This window comes from Antechinus flavipes, chromosome 4 (genome assembly GCF_016432865.1).
Source record: "Antechinus flavipes isolate AdamAnt ecotype Samford, QLD, Australia chromosome 4, AdamAnt_v2, whole genome shotgun sequence".
Lineage (NCBI taxonomy): Eukaryota > Metazoa > Chordata > Mammalia > Dasyuromorphia > Dasyuridae > Antechinus > Antechinus flavipes.
Genome location: NC_067401.1, coordinates 100,984,063 through 101,004,781, shown reverse-complemented (window position 1 = coordinate 101,004,781; position 20,719 = coordinate 100,984,063). Strand labels below are relative to the sequence as shown.

Here is a 20,719-nt window from a genome sequence, read left to right as displayed (position 1 = left end):
TTAAGGAAGATGAGGAAGGTTGGTGTTAAGAGAATTGACATTGATACGATTAAATGATCTCTATGAGGAAGCTGGCAGAGATAGAAAAGCATGGGGTATATGAAAGAGACAAGCAATCTTGTCTTACAAGTGCAGAGTGAAGAGCGTGAAATAATACTGAAAAGGTAAATTGACTTTGTAGACCTCCAACTTTGGAAGAGTCTAATCTAGGATACAATAAAAATTACTAAGATGGAAGAGAATTAAGAATCATCTGATTTTATTTAATTAAGGCAGAATTCTGAGAGGCTAGATTACTTGTCCAACAATGCACAGTGAGCTAATAGAATGGCTTGGACCAGGACCTAGGATTCTGAATCCTTAAAAGTTTTTGTGACCTTCCTTCCACTGTAGCACTGTGACTCCTAATGCTGATTTTTCTCTTCTACAACTGATTCTGGTAATATGGAGAAGCTACAAATTACTATAAAGTAATTTTACAAGTTTTTGGCAACTGTCAGAAAAGGATTTTGATCCGCAGGTCAAAAAAGAGCAGAGTCAGGGCTCTTTTCACCATATCACAGCACCCTTGAACCCTCTACTCACAACTGTTAATCTCCTTTTGCTGCTCTATTTCCTTATAAAATTCTGGACCAGCCAAACATCAAAATGGTCTCCTAGCACAGTAGAGAGATAACTTTGATTTGTGTGCAAAATGTGGCTCTGCTACTTAATAACCTGTGTGACCTTGAATACTTTTCTGCTATTTAACCTCTAGCCCTCAATGACCTCCTCTGTGAAATATGGAGATTAGACTGCATAAACCAAGAAGGTCTCTTCCACCAAAGCCACTGACCTCTTCTCTCTCCAAAGCTGCTAACTCGAATCCAATCTCTTTCATGGAAGCTTTTCTGACCAACCCAGCTAGAAGTGACATCTCTTAAGAATGAGACTAGATGGCCTCTTTTAGCTCCATGTTATTACAAAATTGATCCTTATGACTCATTTAATGATCATCTATTGCCTTCTATTTTTAGTTACCTTGAAAAGTGTAAATACATTATCTTTCCAAAGAGGCTGCAACAGACTGATATTTCTCAAAACTATAATGTTTTCCCAAGTCTTTCTCTGACCTCATATCACATAGTGTTTAGCCCTCCACTTGTTGCAAAGTTTAGTGTTAAAGAGATCAAGTGTTTAGTACAGAACAAAGACGATATATATGGGTAGAAGAAAGGTCTCACTAAATCTCCTAAGTCCTTATCAGTGGCAAGTACTAAGGTCTGAGGATGAAGCCTGATGCTGTACTAGTGTCACTTTTGTAAATTATTTCTACCGCAGCTAGTAACTTGATATGTTACTGTATCTTCTAAGCTGCATGAAGAAGCCAAAAAATTAAAGGCTGGAATGTTAGAAGATTGATAACCTTCTAAGGCTACCTTTAATTCTAAGTTGGCTAAACCAATATCTTCTTAGTATAGTTATTCCTATTGAAATAATTTTCCCACAATGATACCATTTGTTAACAAATTAATTCTTTGTGCAGGAGTTTAATGAAAGCTAGTTGACATGACTGTACACAGTCCATTCTCCAAGCTTGACATGCATGTGCCACTTAATACCACTTCCTATAACAGCTCTTATTTATCCATCACCAGCTGCTCCTCCCTCCTGAAATTACATTTTCTGCATATAATGTATATTTTCTGTATTTATTATATATCCTTAAATGTGTACATGTTATTTCTAAGTGTCTTGAAGGTTGGGACTATTTAATTTTTGTATTTATATGGCTGACATCTCGCATGGTCACAAAGCACACTGCACGTATGAGCTTAATAAAAAAAGGCTATCATAGAAAAAGTAGAAGAGAAAAGTTTGCTGGAAAAGAGGAACAGAATGTAACAGATACCCAGAACTTTGAATCTTATTTTAAAAATCGTTCCCACAATTTTCATGATCCCATCTTCACTTATACCCGTCATTAGTCTCTCCATCCTTATCTTTGCTTTTCTCTTTTATTTTAAGCCTCATCTTTTACTTTCAATTTTCTACCATTCCTTCTTTATTTTCCTCTTTTAACTCTGCTTCTTCTTCCTTATTCCACTCTTCTACTTAAGTGGAAAAGATCTACTAGCTGAAGAGCGAAGTATGAGGAAACTTGGGAACCCGCCACAAACTCAAGGACAGAAAAGCTTGCAACCCCCATTTCTTCTTTACCTAATCATATGAACTAATGAGTAGATGTACAGAGACATATGTGTAGCAAACAGGATTCTGAAGACAAATACCACTGTAAAATTTGTGTAAAAAGAATAAAATATACATAAAACTGATTATTTATGAAAGCCCACAACTACACAGCATGCTAAGGAAAAATTACTTGAGCAATTTATAGGTGACGTTTAACAGCTTCAGGTCCTCAAAGTGCTCCTTTATTTTCTCTCAAAGGAAGCTTGTATTTCTTAAAAGGAATACTACCTTGTAGCAAATGCTGGTTGCACTTCATGAGGGTTGCGTCGATCAGACCAGAAAAAGAGCAGTCTATCAAATTTAGGTTCAATGTCAGCAAACTGGGCTTTGCCTTCTGGAAAAATTCGGAGAATACCTCCACTTACCTAGAAAAAAAATTATTCAACATAATTTAAAAAGTCATTATCACTAGTGATTGTTTAAAAAAAAAAAAAAACTTACAGGTTGTATGTCCTCTACATGGCACAAAGGTGGCCCAAGCTGATTACAAGACTGACTGATACTGATCTAAAGAAGCAAGAAGAGTTTTATTTTAAATAGGACTCATTCAAGGATGTATTTCATCCGTTGAGCTTTAGGTATCTTCTTCTGGAAAACTTCTTTTATGCATTCCACTAAAACTTACTTTCAATTCAGTAAGCATTTGAGTCATTACTATTTGCAGATCACCTGTTTGTGTGCCACCTCCACAATGCTGAATTCTGAAAGGTCTCAAATCATTACATTCTCTTCCATCTTCCCCTCTTGCTCACCCCACTTAAATCCTACAGTCCCTCCATTTTCTCCTATTCTCTATCACTTCCTGCTCTGCATTCACTTTGCTACTATCATAATCTTGATCCTATGACAAATTAGTTCATTTCATGACACTCACTGAGTCCCTACCAAGTAGAAAAGGCATGGCTGGGGAGTCAATCAAATCAATAAGCATTTATTAAGCGCTAACTCAAGTAGGTACTAAGGTGCTTAGGAAGTACTGGGGTTACAAAAAAGGGCAAAAATAGTTCCTTCCCTCAAGGAGTTCAGTCTACAGGGTGAGAAAACATGCACACATATGGTAAATCAAAGAACCAAGTGTGGAATCCTACCTCTTAAGCTTATTAGTTGTGTGACAACAACTTTGGACCTCAATTTCCCCAACTGTATAATTAGGTAAGACTAAATAGCCTCAGAGGTCTCCTCTATTTTAAGATCTTATTATTCTGTTGTGTTGGGCACTAACCCAACTTCTCTTGAGTTTTTGAATCTTAGGTCACTCCCATTATCTGTCTTCTATAGTTTGCTCTCTTGCAGCCTAATACTAGTGGGAAAAAAAAATCACACAAGCATGTCAACCAATTTTTTACCATATGATCTCCATCTCCTTAAGTCTGAACTCTCAAAAGATCTCTTTGTTCATCAATAGTCATCCTTGATACAGTCTAAAGAAATGGCCTTTCTCCTCCTTGAAACCATTACCTCCCATCCTTTACATGAGCTTGTCTGCTGTGAGCATTTTTTTTTTTTCTATCCTTTTTAATCTTTTCCTATGTATAGGGTCCTTCTCCACTGGTTACAAATATACCCAGGTCTCTCTGAGCCTTAAAAACAGACAAAAACACTTACCTTTGCCACTCCTTAAAGCTATTATTTCAACTCCTTTCTCTTTCTCAAATCCTTAATTGTTATACTGGTTTCATTGTTCTTCCCACCTCCTCATTTTTCAATTTCTAGTAATAACCATTTTCAAACCCCCCTTTTCTTAGAAACTATTCTCTCTATGCTGCTGCTATTCAGTCTCTTCAGTCTTGCCCCATTTGTTGATTCTCTTAGCAAAGATACTGGAGTGGTTTTGCTATTCTCTTTTCCATCTTGTATACAGATGAAGAACCAAGGTAAAAGGCTGAAAGTGACTTGCCCAGCAATCACACAGATATTAAGTATTTGAGGCCACTTATGAACTTAGGAGTCTGATTTCAGACCTCACAGTACATTTACCAATAATCTCTTTTAACTTTTAAAACCAATAACCCACACTCAGGTTTCATTCCTCTAGATCACCTCATATTTGTCTAAAGCTGTTAGCAGTCACTTCTTCCCCATTTACCCAGCTTTCTACTTCTTCCCTACTTCTCTCCTCCTTCAGCTTGCCTAATATGGCAAACTCTTGATTCTCCTATTACTGCTTCTTCTCAGGCTCTTTTGATGGATCTTGATCAAGCACCTGTCCCCCTAACCATGAGTGTTCCTCAAGGTTCAGTCCTGGCTTTTCTTCTCCTTTCTCTACTTTCTTTCTCATGATGACCACATCCATTTCCAAGGTCTTGAGTATCATTTCTAAATTTTTTATACATCAAACTGTAATTTCTCTCCTCTAAATTCCACTCTGACTGATCACATCTCTGACTGACATATCTGAATGTCTCAATACTTCAATATCAATGTACTCAATACAAAATTCAACTTCCTTCAGAATTCTATCCTTCTTCCAAACTTCCTGATTTTGATTAATGGCACCCAGAATATACTGCTAATATTTTCCCAGTCACCCAAGTTTATAATCTTCTTCACTTCCCAGATGCCAAAGTGTAGTTTGTTTTTCAGCAAGATCTCTCTCATACATCCCCTCTTTCCACCCATATGCCCACTATCCTAGTGAAAGTCCTCATTATTTCTCAGCTAGATTATTTTAAAATAGTCTCCTAATTGTTTTTCCTTCCTCTGGAAATATGCCAGGTTTATTGGGAGTACATTAGAGTGATAAATACTCCAATCTCTCCCCTTCTCCACACAACTCTTATAGGTACATATCAGGCTATACTATTCCCATGCCCTAAAATCTCCTCTTAATAGTCAAATAAGAACAGTCCTAAGTTCTCATCTATTAATTATGACATAATACAATTTGATAATTTAGATCAAATCAAGCAAGCCAGTAAGTCAGAATCTCCATATTTTAGATAAATTCCTGGCAATTTTGTTTTATACTTTAGATTCAAGGGAATGAACTTATTTTCTAAACCCAGAAGATCATTCTGAAAAATCATTATTAAAGGCATACTAAAAGGTGACACAAAACATCAAAATTCATTCAGCAATGAAATCACCTAATCTTTTTTTAACTATTTATGGGCCACCATTTAGAAAAAAACTTTTTCAACTATGTTTCTATAGCAAGATTTCTACACTACTATGATTATATCACACCATAGTTGTTTAAAATACCTGTAAGAATAGTATTAATTTTCTGCATATCAAAAAAAAGATGGTTTATACTGTATATCAAAAAAGAGAAAGAGATGCATATATATGTATACACACACATATTTGGCACAGTATTCATGTAGATAAATTGCTGGATCTAGAGTCAGGTAGATCTGAATTCAAATGCAACATCAGATACTAATTAGTTGTGATCCTGGACATGTCACTTAATCTATGCCTTTCTCAGTTTTCTCAACTGTAAAAAGGATAATAACACCTACCTAACAACTGTTGGAGAATACTTAACATTGTGCTTAGCACATAACAGATACTTAATAAAAGACTATTTCCATCCTTCTTATAATGGCAGATAAGTTTTCTTTAAAAGAAAAAAAAGGTAGACAAAAACTGCTTAGAAAACTGAAAAGCAGTTTGGCAGAAACAAGGCACAGACCAACATCTCACATCATATGTTAAAATATGGTCAAAATGGGTAAATGATTTAGAAATAAAGGGTAATGTCATAAGTCAACTAGGGTATCATGGGAAAAATGTACTGCCAGATCTATGGATAAAAAAAGAGTTTACAATTAAACAAGAGATAAGAGAGGACTGCAGGAAGTAAAATAGATAATTTTGATTAAATGGCTTTAAAGAGCTTTTGTACAAATGAAACTAATCCAATCAAAATAAGAAGGAAAACAGGAAACTTGGGGAAAAAATGTTTACAGCAAGTAAAGGTAAAGAAAGGTAAAGGTCTCATTTCTCAAATATCTAAGGGAAATGAGTCAAATTTATAAAAATAAGAGCCATCAATCAATTGATAGTCAAAGGATATGATCAGAAAGTTGTCAAAAGAAGTAATCAAAGCTATCAATAATCAACATGAAAAAATGTTAAATCACTGATTATAAAAATGTAAATTAAAACTACTGTGAGATACCATTTCAAATTTATTGTATTAACTAACATGACAGAAAAGAAAAATGATACATGCTAGAAGGGATATAAGAAAATTGAAATCCTGACACACTGGTTGCTGGAATTATGAACTAATGCAATTGTTAAGAATAATTCTGAACTTTGTCCAAAGGATTATAAAACTGAACATACCCTTTGACCTAGCAATACAACTATCCCAAAAAGATCAAAGAAAAAGGAAAAGGACATTTTTGTACAAAAATATTTATGGCAGCTATTTTATGGTGACAAAAGAATTGGAAACTGAGAGATTGTCTATTAAGTGGGAAAGAACTGAATAGCTGTGTTATTTGATTGTGATGGAATATTACAAGGAATGCTATAAGAAATGACAGCAATATGATTTCAGAAAAATCTGGGAAGTCTTATATGAACTCATGCAAAGTTAAGTGAGCAGAATCAGGAGAATTTATACAGAGTAAGCAATACTGTAGGGATGATCAATGCTGAAAGATTTAACTATTCTAATCAAGAAAATGATCCAAGACATTTCTAAAGGACCCATGATGAAAAATGCTATATATTTTCAAAAAAGGAATAGATAAAATCTAAATGCAGACTAAGATATCCTTTAAAAAAAAAAAAACTGATTTTTTTTTGTTTGTTTTCTTTTGTAACATAGCTAATAGGAAAACATGTTTTGCCTGACTTCACATGTATAATCAATATAAAATTGCTTGCCTTCTTAAGGAAGCAGGAGAGGTGGGAAGAAAGAAGAGAACTTAACTTTTTAAAAAAGGTTTTACATATTCCTGGAAAATATTAAATAAAATAAAATTAAAATAAGAACATTTTAAAATCAGCATACTAAATCTTATGGAATGATTTTTTTTTTTTTTTTTTTAAATCTAGTGAGCTATTTGCCTCCTCTGATTAAGAAAGAATCACTTCCTCCAACTTCTAGCAAGGTCACAAAAAGATCTGTTTAAACATCAATTAAATTTAAGTGAAAAACAAAATCGATATTTAAACAATAGGGTTTTTTAAATCATTAAAAAAGATGGTAAACATACTGTTTTTATGAAATCTAACATACACTGTCAAATTATAAAACATGCTAAGTTATGAAAAGGCACCTGTCTCCACCTCTTCCAAAAAAGTTCTAGTCTGTCAAACAGAAGTAAATATAGCAACTAATTCTTTAATAAACTCTTTAAAAAAAAAAAAAGGTATCTATTTATATATCCATTTTTTTTGAAAGCTTCTCAAGAGTTTGTAAAAATGGTTCTTGTAATTTATTTTTAAAAAATTAAAGGAAGTTATAAATATAATAAAGGTAACTTTTGAGGAAAGTTATTTAGTTTTGGATGAATGCTAGACATTGAGTTTTTTTATTATCTCCTGGTAATAAAGAAAGCCATTGTAGGGAATGTGCCAATTTCTAAGCTCAAAATAAGCTTTTTAAAGTTATATATGTTACACACACACTCTCTCTCTCTCTCTCTCAGAATTTTTATTAAGATCTAGACTATTTATGGTTCTGAGAAAAAATGTATTTACACAAAATCAGATTGCATACCTTGGCATCCCAATCTTTATTAAGATAATATATACATGTGACACATCTTCCATCTCCATTTGGATTATCAACATGTCGCACATAACCTGTTCCATTGCCTGGATAACAAGCAACCATAGCCTATAGGAAAAGAAAAAAATATATATATGATTAAAGGGAGAGAGATCAATTAATCTTTAAAATGGAATTTCTCAAATATGGCTGTTGTAAATCATTTCTAAATTTTTCTCTGTAATTACCAGCATATTTCAGAAATATACAAAACTCCTATAATTTGAAGTAATAGTAATCTAAGATTTGGAAAAACACAAATGCCACAATAAATTAGAGCACTACTCCATTTAAATTCAGTATTCTAAGTACAACCAAGGGATAATTTGTAAGAGCACATAGTGTTTGTCATTAAGAAAGGCTGCTAACTCATTCAACTCAAATGATATTTGAAGAAGTCTCAGCTGTCTTTAATTTTTTAAAAAACTTATACTATAATATAAATTTAAAAATCACAAAGAACAAAGCAATAAAATGGGAAATACAAATATAAAATAACTTCATGGTGTACCTATGCACTATTGGTGGCACGATAAATCTGTTCACTTTTTCTAGAGAACAACCTAGTGATATGTAATGAATTATAAAATCATTTCTATCCTCAAATCAGTAATTTCATTTAGAGGAATCAAGGAAAAGAAAAGCAATTTATAGAAAACATAGAGTGCTACTTATAACAGTAAAAAACTGGAAGCAAGCTAATAAATGCCCTCAAAATAGGAAACTAACTTGGCAAGTGTAATAAGAGTAATATGATGAAATTTTACAAAAGCATTTTTTGAAAACTAATTTATTCACAGAACATATATTTTGAAATATTTCTTGAAGAGGGAATAAGGGACTTGTGGGGAGCAAAATAGAAGAAATTAAAGATATTTTCACATCCCAAATTGTCACCTGTAATATATTTGGCATATACAACTTTATATTTAACATTATCATAATCAGCATTAATCAACATCATGCAAAACACAAAAACATTTGTTCAATAAGAAGTTAAACCAGGAAACGTTCTCCTCTTTCCCCACTCTTATTTTTAAATACCAGATAGTCAAAGGTGAGGACAACTTTTTTTTTTGGTCAACAATTTATTACATTACTTGAAACTCAACGTCATGCTATGTGCATTCATCAGGTTAATTTATGCTTCAAATGTTCTCCATGTCAATTTTTCACATTCAATGATTAGCAGGGGTACCCCTTTTTATGTGTAGTCTTCTTTGACCTCCCAAGCTTAAAAACTCTTTTTTCCCCTCAAATACTCACAAAGTATTTTGAGCTTTTCTGTCTCCCTTCAGTTTCTACCTAGTTTTATGTGTACCTGATATGAGTTCTGAAAACACAGTCTGATTTATTTTGTATCCATAATAATCAGTATACTGCAAATGCTTTATAAAGCATTTGTTTTGAATAGCAGGAATTTTGTTCATTATCATATTAATCTGAAAAGGGCCTCTAAAAAGGCAATCAAAATCATCCAAAATCAAATTCTTGCCCCTAAGAATATTTCTTAATGCAGAGTTCTACAAGCCTATTCACCAAAATTAAAATGTTTTTCATAACTGATATTTTATGCTACTTCACAAGAAATACTCTTAGGAAATCTGCATTTATGATTAAACAGTAAAGGCTTTCCAAGTGCACAATTAGCTAAAGTGTTGGTCTCATGTCATGAAAGAGAGCCACAGCCAGATTCATAAGCAGCCTATAAAAGATTACTCATAAATCATTGAAAGCCCCCAAGGTAAGTTATAGATGATAACAAGCAAGTCAGTGTTGACAATAGCACTCTACTTGCCAAATATATCTGCTGGGCCTGCTTTTATGCCTACTGGCCATAAAAATTAATACAATCATAAAATTAGCTCATATCTCTATGGTTCTTTAAAGCTGACAAACACAACTCTGCTGTCTAAAACAAAGAAGCTGGGTAGTATCACTACACTTGGTCTGATACAGACCAAATCTCAAATGATAATTATAGAGAAGGCTAGTCTGAAGCATGAAGGGTTTGGAAACCATATGAGGAATAGTAAAAACAAAACAAAACAATATGTTTAGTTTGGAAGAGAAGAGAGGAAAAAATTACCAGTTTACTCAAATATATGAAGGGGATAATCATGGAGGAGAACGCAATATTGCTCAGAAGATAGAATTATGATCAGTGGGTGTAAATTAAAGGCAAAAGTTTTGGGGAGAACTTTCTTAGCAAGAAGAATTTCCTCAAAATGAGAGTTTACAAAAAATTAAATGGAACATTTCATGAGATAGTGAAGATATAGGATTATAGAAGTCTTACAATTCATATGGATAAACTAAAGTATTTTGCCCAGGATGGGCAGTAAAGAACAGAATCGGGATTCAAAACCAGGTCATCACACTTCAAACCCAACACATTTCCCATTGTGTCTTAATTGTGTATAGATTATCAATGCTATTGGATATCAACCTGGCAGAGATATTATAGAGATGATTCCTGCACTGCACAAAGGCTGAACTTAGAAGCTTTCCAAATTCAACTAACAATAAGAGTCTATGAGTTGTAAAAATGGAACTAAATTCCATTCACTAAAAACGGGACTAAGAAATGAGCTTAACTTGCCATATGAAATTCAAGTTAGACATAACATATAATTATATATTAAGAATGATTAAATACTAAGAAAGGTTACCCTCCTGGAGATTGGGAAAATGATCAGATAATCTTTATGGAAAGTGTTATCTGTCTTAAAAGAGAATTACTTTTTTGAAAACATTTTAATTTTGGTGAATAGGCTTGTGAAACTCTTCATTAAGAAGTATTCTTAGAAGCAAGAAATTGATCTTGGGCAATTTTGCTTACCACATTTATAAGATTCTTGAATATATTTTCATACTAATGCAAAGGACTATATCTTAAATATTCAAATGGCTAAGAATACAACACATTTTTATATAAGGAAAACAAATCAAATGCTAATTTCTTCTCTTTTTTGACATTAAAATATACCTAATTTAAAAGATTTTCTTAAAAACAGAAAACAATTTTAATTTATGTTACTATGAGAATTTGTACTCTGAAGAAATTTCTGGCTTTGAAAAGCATTTGTTCAATAAGAAATTAAACCAGGAAACGTTCTCCTCTTTCCCCACTCTTATTTTTAAATACCAGATAGTCAAAGGTGAGGACAACTTTTTTTTTGGTCAACAGTTTATTACATTAGTATCTTAGTGCAGTGGACTTTCTTCCTCTCTCATTTTCTTCATTATTATTTACTAACTAGTTTTTCTCCTTACCCTTTATAAGCATGCGATATGTCCTTTGAAAATGCTGGCTTTTTTGTATTTATATTTGGAAGTAGGATAGAGACTATCCCACACCTAATAAATTACATGTACCTCAACATTTTAGAGGACTACTCCAAGGGACTCTTTCATAAACCCATTACCCAAATTCATAAAATGCCATCTTACAAGTTATTAAAACAACACTCTATTTTAGAAACTACCTATTTTAATTATACTTCTCTTCTCATAGTAATAAAGTTGATTTTAATGCAATTTAAATATTTAGAAAAAATGTGTATTTCTAGAAATGAAATGCCTCCCCCCAAAAAATTATGCATGCCATATTTTTCATACAACTTCCTTTAAATTACTGCAACTTATATATATGTGTGTGTGTGTGTGTGTGTATGTGTATGTGTGTGTGTATATATATGTGTGTGTATATATGCATATACACACACACACACATATAGATATATATTCTGTCTACATACAGAAGTACTGGTCACAATAAAAACCTAAAGTTACAAATTATTTTATCTTTGGGTAAAATCTTAAAAACAATGAGGAAAAGGTTGAATTTGGGGAGTAACATGAATTCCTGCACCCTTTGCCCATAGAATAATCACTTGCCAAAAATAAGTTCGTTACTTTTCACTTGAATTTACTATATTATTCCATTATTTTTAAACTAGGCCAAGTGGTGGTCCCTCTTTTGAATAAAAAACAAATGGCATGATATCCTATCACTTCCATGAAAACAAAAAAAGTCCTTTGAGTGTACATTCCACATTAAGTGTGAAGATATTTATTACAAGTTAGTTCAAAAATGTCCTTGTAAAATCTAGACATTTTAATTCAGTGCTATTCTAAGCAGTAGTGAACTTATTTTTATATGGTCTAACCCCTTCAATTTTATAAATGAAGAACCTGAAGTTCAGAAAGATGCCTTATGGATTTTTATTTGTAATGAAACAACCTTAGTGTGAATTATATCTCTGTTACTACATACTACTATGGTTTGGGGCAAACCATATACAGTGGGAGGCTAGATTCACTGATCTCTAAATCTATGATCCAAATAGTATAACTAATAATAATTACAATGACTAGTACTTACCTACATGAGTGCTTCGAACGAAGTCTGCAAGCAACTTAACATATATTATTTCATATAAGCTTCAAAACAACCATATGATTGATATATATATACTATTTTAAATTATCCCCGTTTTTAAGATGAGTAAAGTCAAGCTGAGAGATGAAATTACCTGTATCGGGTCATATGACATCTGAGGCAGGATTTGAACTCAAATAATCTTTCTAACTCTAAGTCTAACACTATATTACATAAAAATCTACTATTTACTTCCAGGAGATCTCATCTGAAAATCTACCTATGAAGTACACAAAAGAAATAATTAACAAACTAAAGTAAAAAAACCTAAAAATGGAACTGATCTATAAGTTGACATTTATAGTTGAGACAAGAAGATCTAGATTCAAATTTTTGTACTAGTGAAATAGATAAAAGGAATAGTTTTTCATGCATGTTTTCATTGGATTAGAAACAAGGTTCCTTTGATAATAAAATTTATATGAAGTATAATCCCAAGCAAGTTATTTTCCTTCTCTCAGGATCTCAGTTTCCTTATCTGTTATATGAGCAGGCTGAACTAAATCCCTGTGGTCTCTATTAACTCTATATAGCCCTAGGAAACCTATAAAAACTGAGGAGAAAGTCAACAAATTAAACAACAAATGAAACAGATTGTTTTTAGTTAAAAAAAAAAAAAAATCTCAATGACTCAGCAGACCAAAAAAAGTTAAATGTCCACTGAGAAGCCGCTTCCAGAATTTATGAGATGATAATCCTTCTGCACGCTAGCTTGGCTGGAATACCATCTAGACCATTATATTCTGTTCTTAACATTAAGCCTAAAAATTCATCAATAATCTAGAAAGACCCCAGAGAAGAACAGAGACTGATCTCAAGTATATGTCATAATTAGAATAAATGAAAGAATTAGAGATGTTTGGATTAGAAAAGACTCAAGGGAATATGATAATTGTTTTAAATATCTGAAGAGCTACCATAGGATAAGAAATTAAAATTTTTCTGTTGGGCCCCATAAGGCAGAAAAGTAGGCACATCAAGAGAAAAGTTGCAAAGAGGGAAAATATGGTTTGATGTAAGAAAAATTTTCTAACAGCAATCCAAAAAGAAATGAGTTTTCTCAAGAAGTAGTCAGCCCCCCTTTATTTGGAAATATTCAAAGCAAAAGGTAAATTATCAATATTGTGTCAGGGTGTTTTGGCAATAGGGGAATAATTCCTTTGTTCTTTATTATTAGTAGTATTATTAGTATTATTAGTATAATTTTTTAGAATTGGACTAAATAACCTAAATAACTAAATAACTTCCAATTCTAAAATTCTGTGATACTTTTAACAAATGCTTACAAAAATATCTTTTTACATCAGAATTCAAAAGGATCAACCTTTTATACAATAAAGTAAAACTTCATTTATAATAATTCACTATTTTTTTTTTGGAGAAAAAATAAAACTGCAAGAACAATATTAACAATTTCATTTCAGTTTCAATAATGGTATTTTCAAGGACACCAATCAAAGTTTTGATGATGTATACTTTATTTTTTGCATTGATACAAATTGACTTAAATATTTGTAATATATTATAACAATAATATGGGATATCTAGGTTCACATCCCAGCTGTAACATATAACTAATTGTGTAAACATAGGCAAATCTCTTCCTCTCTAAGGACTAGTTTCCTTTTATGTAAAACAATAATGTTGGATTAAAATCTTCTAAAATTTCTTTTAGTTATAAATCCATAACTAAATGTAATAAGCACAAATTGTATAATTCCTTAATATGGTAATGCTCTCAAAGTTACTGAAGTGAGCAGAATTCAATTTATACTCTGACTAAAAGTTCCACAGACTAAGACAGTGGTATCCATAGGGGGACAGCAGAGTGAGTTAGAAAATTAATGTTAGCTATACTGCATTTTTATTTATTGTATTAAACACTTTCCAATTACATTTTTATTTGACTTGGTATACAGTTCAGCACTTCATCATTCTGTAGATGCATTGAAACCTCTGGACTGGTGTGCTAATATATTGGTTATGATTGCTATTGCACTCTGATAACTTAAACAGGTTCTCTCTCTACAGAATAGGTATTACAGTTTTCTATTTTCTTGTGGCCACTGTCCTTTCTATTTTTATCACTGTTTAGAATCTTGAAGAATCTTTCTGAAGACCGCACCACTTCAGAAGCTTAATACTTCCACTGTGAAGCAGGTTGGTGTTAAAGTAGATAGATGAAGCCTGAGGCTGAGGTCAAGACCCAAAGTCAAATCCAGCTTCAGATACTTAGGAATGACCCTGGGCAAGACATATAACTCTAAAATGGGGGTAATACAAACATCTGTACCCGGGACTATAGCGAGGATCAAATGAGAATAATTGTAAAGCAGTGTCTGGCTCTTAATAAAGGCTTATTTCCCTCCTTCCTTTGCTTGCTATTTCCACCACATACCTCTCACCTTCTTATCTAGCAGGGCATACCTTTTATAATCACTGCTTGTAAATAAGAACATCCTCTTCCTTCTAGTTAGGAAATGAATCGGTCATATCATAAAATATACAATCTTTAAGTATTCTATTACTATTCATTGCTCAGAAGGTTTAAAAAAAAAAAAACCCAAAAACTTTTAGAGTCGGTGTTATTCTAAGTATGTTAATTTCCTAGTATTACCTTCAAATAAGTGAAACAATACCAAATAAAAATGAAAGACATGACTTTACAAAATCTTTTAAACAGGAAGGCAAAAAATAAATTGCTTGTAAAGCAATCACAGCTGTCTTGATAGTGTCAGATACCAACAAATCTAACAAAGTAACAACTAGATTAACTAAAATAAGAGAAGGCTAATTCTTAAATTTGCACAGGGCTGCATAACCAAAGCACAGACTTTGAGAACCTCACACTCAGTAAATCCCTCACTGCTGCCCCCATCATCTCTACAAATGTGTTCTTCTCTCCCTCCCCTTTTTGAGTCAATGAACAAAAGATCCTAATTTGCTCCATCACCAGGAGACAGACGTAGTTAAGTGGATGCTTGGGATAGATTGTATGTAGGACTCCACCAGAGTATAAGAGGCAGGAGGATTTAATGTACTTTTCAACCAAAATATCTGCTAGGATAGTAGACAGATTACCCAGCTCCCATAAACCTATACTAATCAAAACCCTGAAGATCATATTAAACCAAAAAAAAAAAATCCAATGAAAAATTACAATAAATGACTTGTTCCATCTCAGAACTACGAGAGGTCAGCTAGACATAGGACAAGAGAAGACTGTCACCAAGTTAGCATTCAGTATTCTGGCCAGAAGACCAGAAGCTGTCCAGAGATGAGTATAGAAGCAGTAGGAGTGGAGGGCTCCCACCAGAAGTCCTCCTAGGAGTGGGAACTTGAGCATCTACCTCTACACCTAGTCACTTTTTGATTGTCCTTCCTCCTCATCTCTCCATCCATCATATCACAACTACTCTAGCCTAGGCTTTAAATTCCTCTTCTTGCCTAGACATTTCCAATAGATTTCTGTCATCTAATTTGTTCCCTCCTTTCCAAAAGCACCCAGCTACCAAAGAGAATACACTTTAAATGAAATTTACATTTTATCATTTTTTTCTAATACTTTTAAGTTTAGACAATAAACAAAACAATATATCAAGTCTTGATTTATAGTGTTTGCCATTTTCCAAGGTGCAAATGACATAATGAAAAATTAACAATTGGCTTCCTCAAACTAACTCCAGTATCTAACTTAGGTGACCCCAAGTGCCTGTTTTTGCCTTAGAAATTATGTTCTTTTTCTTTTGACCCAGCAATCAGATTTCTCAATTTTAATATTTAAGAATACCCTTTCGGATCTTACTCATTTCCTGAGTTCTCCAGTTATTATTAGTGTCCCTTCCCCACAAAGTTGTCTTTTTTTTCTGCTTTTCTTAATTTTTTTCCATTCATTTTATTTTCAGCACCAGATTCTGTCTCTCTGCATCCCCACTTCTCTACCCATTAAGAAAGCAAAGAAAAAAAAATTACAAATATGTAGTCATGCAAAAAAAAAAAAAAAGTCTCACATTAGTCATGTCCAAAAAAACATAGGGAAACAAGAAAGCAAAAGAAGGGAAGGAAGAGAGGAAAGAAGGAAAATATGCTTCAGTCTGAACTTTGAGTCCACCAACTCTTTATCTGGAAATGGATAGCATGTTTTATTATGAGTTCTTTGGAGTTGTGGTTGGTCAGTGTTGATCAGTTACCAACTCTTTCAGAGTTGATTTTTTTTTTTTCTTTTTCTTTCTTTTTTCTTTTTCTTATCTTATCTTTTTTTCCCCCTGAGGCAATTAGGGTTAAGTGACTTGCCCAGGGTCACACAACTAGGTAGTATTAGGAGTCTAAGGTCACATTTGAACTCAGGTCCTCCTGACTGCACCCCCTAGCTGCCCTTCAAAGTTGATTTTATCTTTGATAAATTTGCTCACTTCACTTTGCATCGGTTCATACAAGTCTTCCCAGATTTTTGGGAAACCCTCTCCCCCTTCATCATTTCTTATAGCACAACAGTATTCTACCACATTCATATACTCTAACTTGTTCAGTCATTCCACAACTGATGGACCTCTCCTCAGTTTTCAATGCTTTGCCACAACATAAATGGCTGAAAGGTCTATCATTTTAACACCAATATATTCTTGTGTTGATGTTATTTGGCTAGGAATCACAGGATATCACAATCTCAGAATAATTAAAATAACAACTAATGGAAGAAAAAACAACTGAAGGACTTAAAAGGAGAAGTGACCCCCCCCCCAAAAAAAAAACCCAATTATATCAAAGATGTATTAAAAAGTAAAAAGATGAACTGATTCTGTTTTGAGACTGTCCAAATAGCACAAGGCTAAGCCAGTTTCAGAACTAGAAAAAGGGTTTTGTTTTTTTTCATGTTGGGAAAATGATCTTTGGGGAAACAGAGAAGAATTACACAGGATGATTAAAAGCATGGAAGTCATGTGGGTAATGTAGATACCAGATTATAGTAAGCACCAAAAGTTGGCATTCTGTCATGTGAAGAGTTCACAAAAGGCCATTCTCTTTGGGAAAAGGTAGATTTATTTAGCAGAATAGGTTCCAGACAAAATGAAGAGATACAATAGACATCAGAAAGGTAAATATGAAATAGAGTGGGAGAGTGTATAAAGACAAGTTCCTCGGTGGAACTCACAATTACCCAAGAGAAAGGGAGCACTCCATGAGAGTGGGGCAGTGTGCTCTAAGGTGGCAGGCTAAATCCTGAAACAGACTTAGCACCCTAAAAAGTTAGCTGTAAAGTCCTACCCTCTGGTCAGAAATTCAAATTATGTCAAACCTTGAGACCCACCCTCTTTAGATGTCTTGACCTTTACAAGTCTTATCTTGCCATGTCATATCTCTGAAGTTGAATTTTCTCTGTAAAATCTACTTTTGGGTCAATTTGTACAGGGGATGGGTCTTCTCCCTCTCTCTGCCCTATGCCCTGTAGTTTCTCCCCATCTCCACTATGCTTCTCAGCCCCATTTCTCCTTACAGCTAACTTTTTAACCCTAACTCTAACCTTTTAGTTTCTCTCTCCAACACACCATATAGGATCTCATCAGAAGGGCTGAAGTGGGATAGAGTGCACGAACACCCTACACTAGTCAAATTAGTTAGCTAACATAAATACAATGACATGTAATTTGAATTTCTTAAAATTTAATAAAGTTTTTGAAAGAAAAGTTATATATCTTCATTCTTTTTAATTTTAGGGAGTTATGGTCTTCTCACACTATAGTCAAAATAATTAAAAAATACATATTCTTCACCTGAAAATTGTTAAATTTTTGGTCTTCAATCAAATTTTAATACAAATAAAATAAATTTCTCTTATCAAAAGTATATGTCTGACTCAGGAAATAAGCTAAAAATTAACTAGAAACCAAGACTATTAGAGACATGCATTTATTTGAGAGAATAGAAGATGACAGTAAATTCTTGCGTGTTAATATTCTTGATTTCTGGGAGTAAAGCTATCGCATTTCCTACTACAATATAAGAGGCTAAGACAATATCTGTAATATAACAAACCTAGAGCACTGTGTATGCTGATGTTTATACATGAGGAAATCAGATTATTGACTGAATAAGAAACTGCTGAATACAGAACTGCATATGTGCATATGGCACTGGTTTTAAACTCACTTCTTGGAGAACCGACACTTCAGGGAGGGGAGAAAGACTTTAGAATGGCAAACATGAATGGGAAGCTGAACCTATCATATCTCTGGACTTGCTTAAAATTCTAAAGATTGCTAAGAATGAAGATATTATTTTGCTTCCGGTTTAAACTGAATCTCACCTCATTTCGTAGATGAAGAGTTCATTTGCTCTTGCCCATTCCTTGGTATATTTCAATTTGTGCATATTCACCAATTCTTTTTACTGTCTGATTGAATATATGTATTTACTTAAAATTCACTGTCTGTGACTGTCTTGTATAACCAACATTTGGTGGGAAGGAGTTAACCTGTCAAGTATAAGTTATGATCAACTCCTTTTAACTCAGTAAATAGGTAAACAAATAGCTTTCCTGACTGAACATCAAACCCCTAGATCAGACAGAGGTCAAAAAAAAGGAAAGAAAAAAGGTGTGTGGAGGGGTGGGGGTGGGCATGAAAGGGGAGAATAGATATATAGTAGATAATTCTAGTCCAATACTCCTCTTGGGGATAAATTATAGAAGAGATTGCCTATCCCCTGCCCCCTAGTAGCCTCCTGGCACTTAGTTTTATTCCTCTTTTTAAAGGCAAGGCAAACCTCTGATCATATATATCCATTAACTAATATGGCTTGTGCATGACATAAATTCACATTAACATATTTATACAATCCATGTAAACATAAATATTACTATAGCAAATATAAGCTGCATACTTCTCTTTATATATTGATATTTAAACCAATAATGATAACAAAAACTGATTCAGAGAAAATAAAATTTCCTGTCTTAATTGGTGACTCTTCTGGATCACTATTTCAAAGTCAAGTCCAAGTCTTATTGTTTCATTTCATTTCCTAACTTCCCAGCTAATTACTAGACAGCTATGTCATGCATATGTTGCTTCCCTTCTCCCCACATTCTAAGATAGTAATCACATCAAGCTCTATCTATTCACCACCTAAATTTTAGTATCCAAGTGTCCCTCCCTCACTTTGCATCCCTAGGTGTTTACTCAGACCTTATTTGTATATAAGTCCTAGAAAGCTAGTGCCTTTTTGTGCCCCAAGTGCTTAGCATAAAAGTGTTTTAATATAAATGCTCTTTCATTCATACTAATTCTAGGCAAGGTTATAATTCTTCTTTGAGTGAAATATTAACGAGTCTTCACCATAAAATTACAGAAAAAGTTAGGTCAAATTTCTATTACTAAAGGGGTTAAAGATATTCAACACAACCTTAGCATAGAGGCAAACTTTTCTGAGGAATTCTGAAAGTCACAATCTCAAGGATTTCGCTAGTGGTTTTATGTGGAGAGGTAAGGAGAAACAGAGGGAAGCTACAGATGGTTAAAGAGGTTTCAAACCCTGAGCAACTGTTAATTATAGTGCCAGAAAAAAAAGAAAAGAAAAGAAAAAGTGCAGAAAGGTCCATTTTAGACAGGCTGAACAGTGTCAGTGGAACATCCAGGTGGAGATCATCAAGGGGAGATGGAAATTAAAGAATGAATTTCAAGGAGGAGATTAAGCCTAAAAACATTTAAGCATGGGAGTGTATGCACTGTCATAAGAGAAAGTATATGAAAGAAGTTAAAATCTAGAAGAAATGTGCACATCAGCAGGAGCTTCAGGAGAAAATACATAATTTGGAAATACTTGATCCATGTCTTTGAGAAAACTTACAGGATAAACAAGAAAGAACAATGCCAATAAATAAATAAAACAATAAAACAAAGGGAATAAAGGGAGGAAGAAGGAAGGAAAGTAAGTTTTAAATACTGCAGAAAGAATATGAAAATTTAGACTGAATAAACATGAGTAGATTTGACAATATGGAGGTCATTGGAGAAGTAATTTCAGTTGAGTGACTTAGAAAGAAGCCAGGTGTTCCAAGCTATAGAAAAGTGAATGGATAATCATTCTATCTTAACATCTCTGAAATTAATCCCCTTCTCTCTATTCACACCACCATTAACTCTATTTCAGATCCTCATCACTTTTTAAGGAAACTATCACAATAGCCAATTTGTTAATCTCCCTACATTGTTCTATCTATCTGCAATTTATTTTCCTTAGAGTTGCCAAATTAATATTCCTAAAGCACTGACCATAGAACTCTTCTATTCACAAGGGCTCCAGTAGCTCTC

The 20,719-nt window shown here is 33.4% G+C and overlaps 1 protein-coding gene across 2 annotated transcripts in view; it reads right to left on the bottom strand.

Moving 5' to 3' along the window:
• EGLN1 (egl-9 family hypoxia inducible factor 1) overlaps positions 1-20,719 on the bottom strand; it is a 62,230-nt gene that overhangs the window by 4,057 nt on the left and 37,454 nt on the right. Inside the window, exons 2-3 of one of the 2 annotated variants that reach the window (XM_051993608.1) lie at positions 7,916-8,035; positions 2,461-2,597 (exon numbers count right to left, since the gene is read on the bottom strand). In XM_051993608.1, coding sequence (XP_051849568.1) covers positions 2,461-2,597; positions 7,916-8,035 — 257 coding nt within the window. The remainder of the gene's footprint in view (positions 1-2,460; positions 2,598-7,915; positions 8,036-20,719) is intronic. The other variant, XM_051993609.1, reaches the window with a different exon arrangement.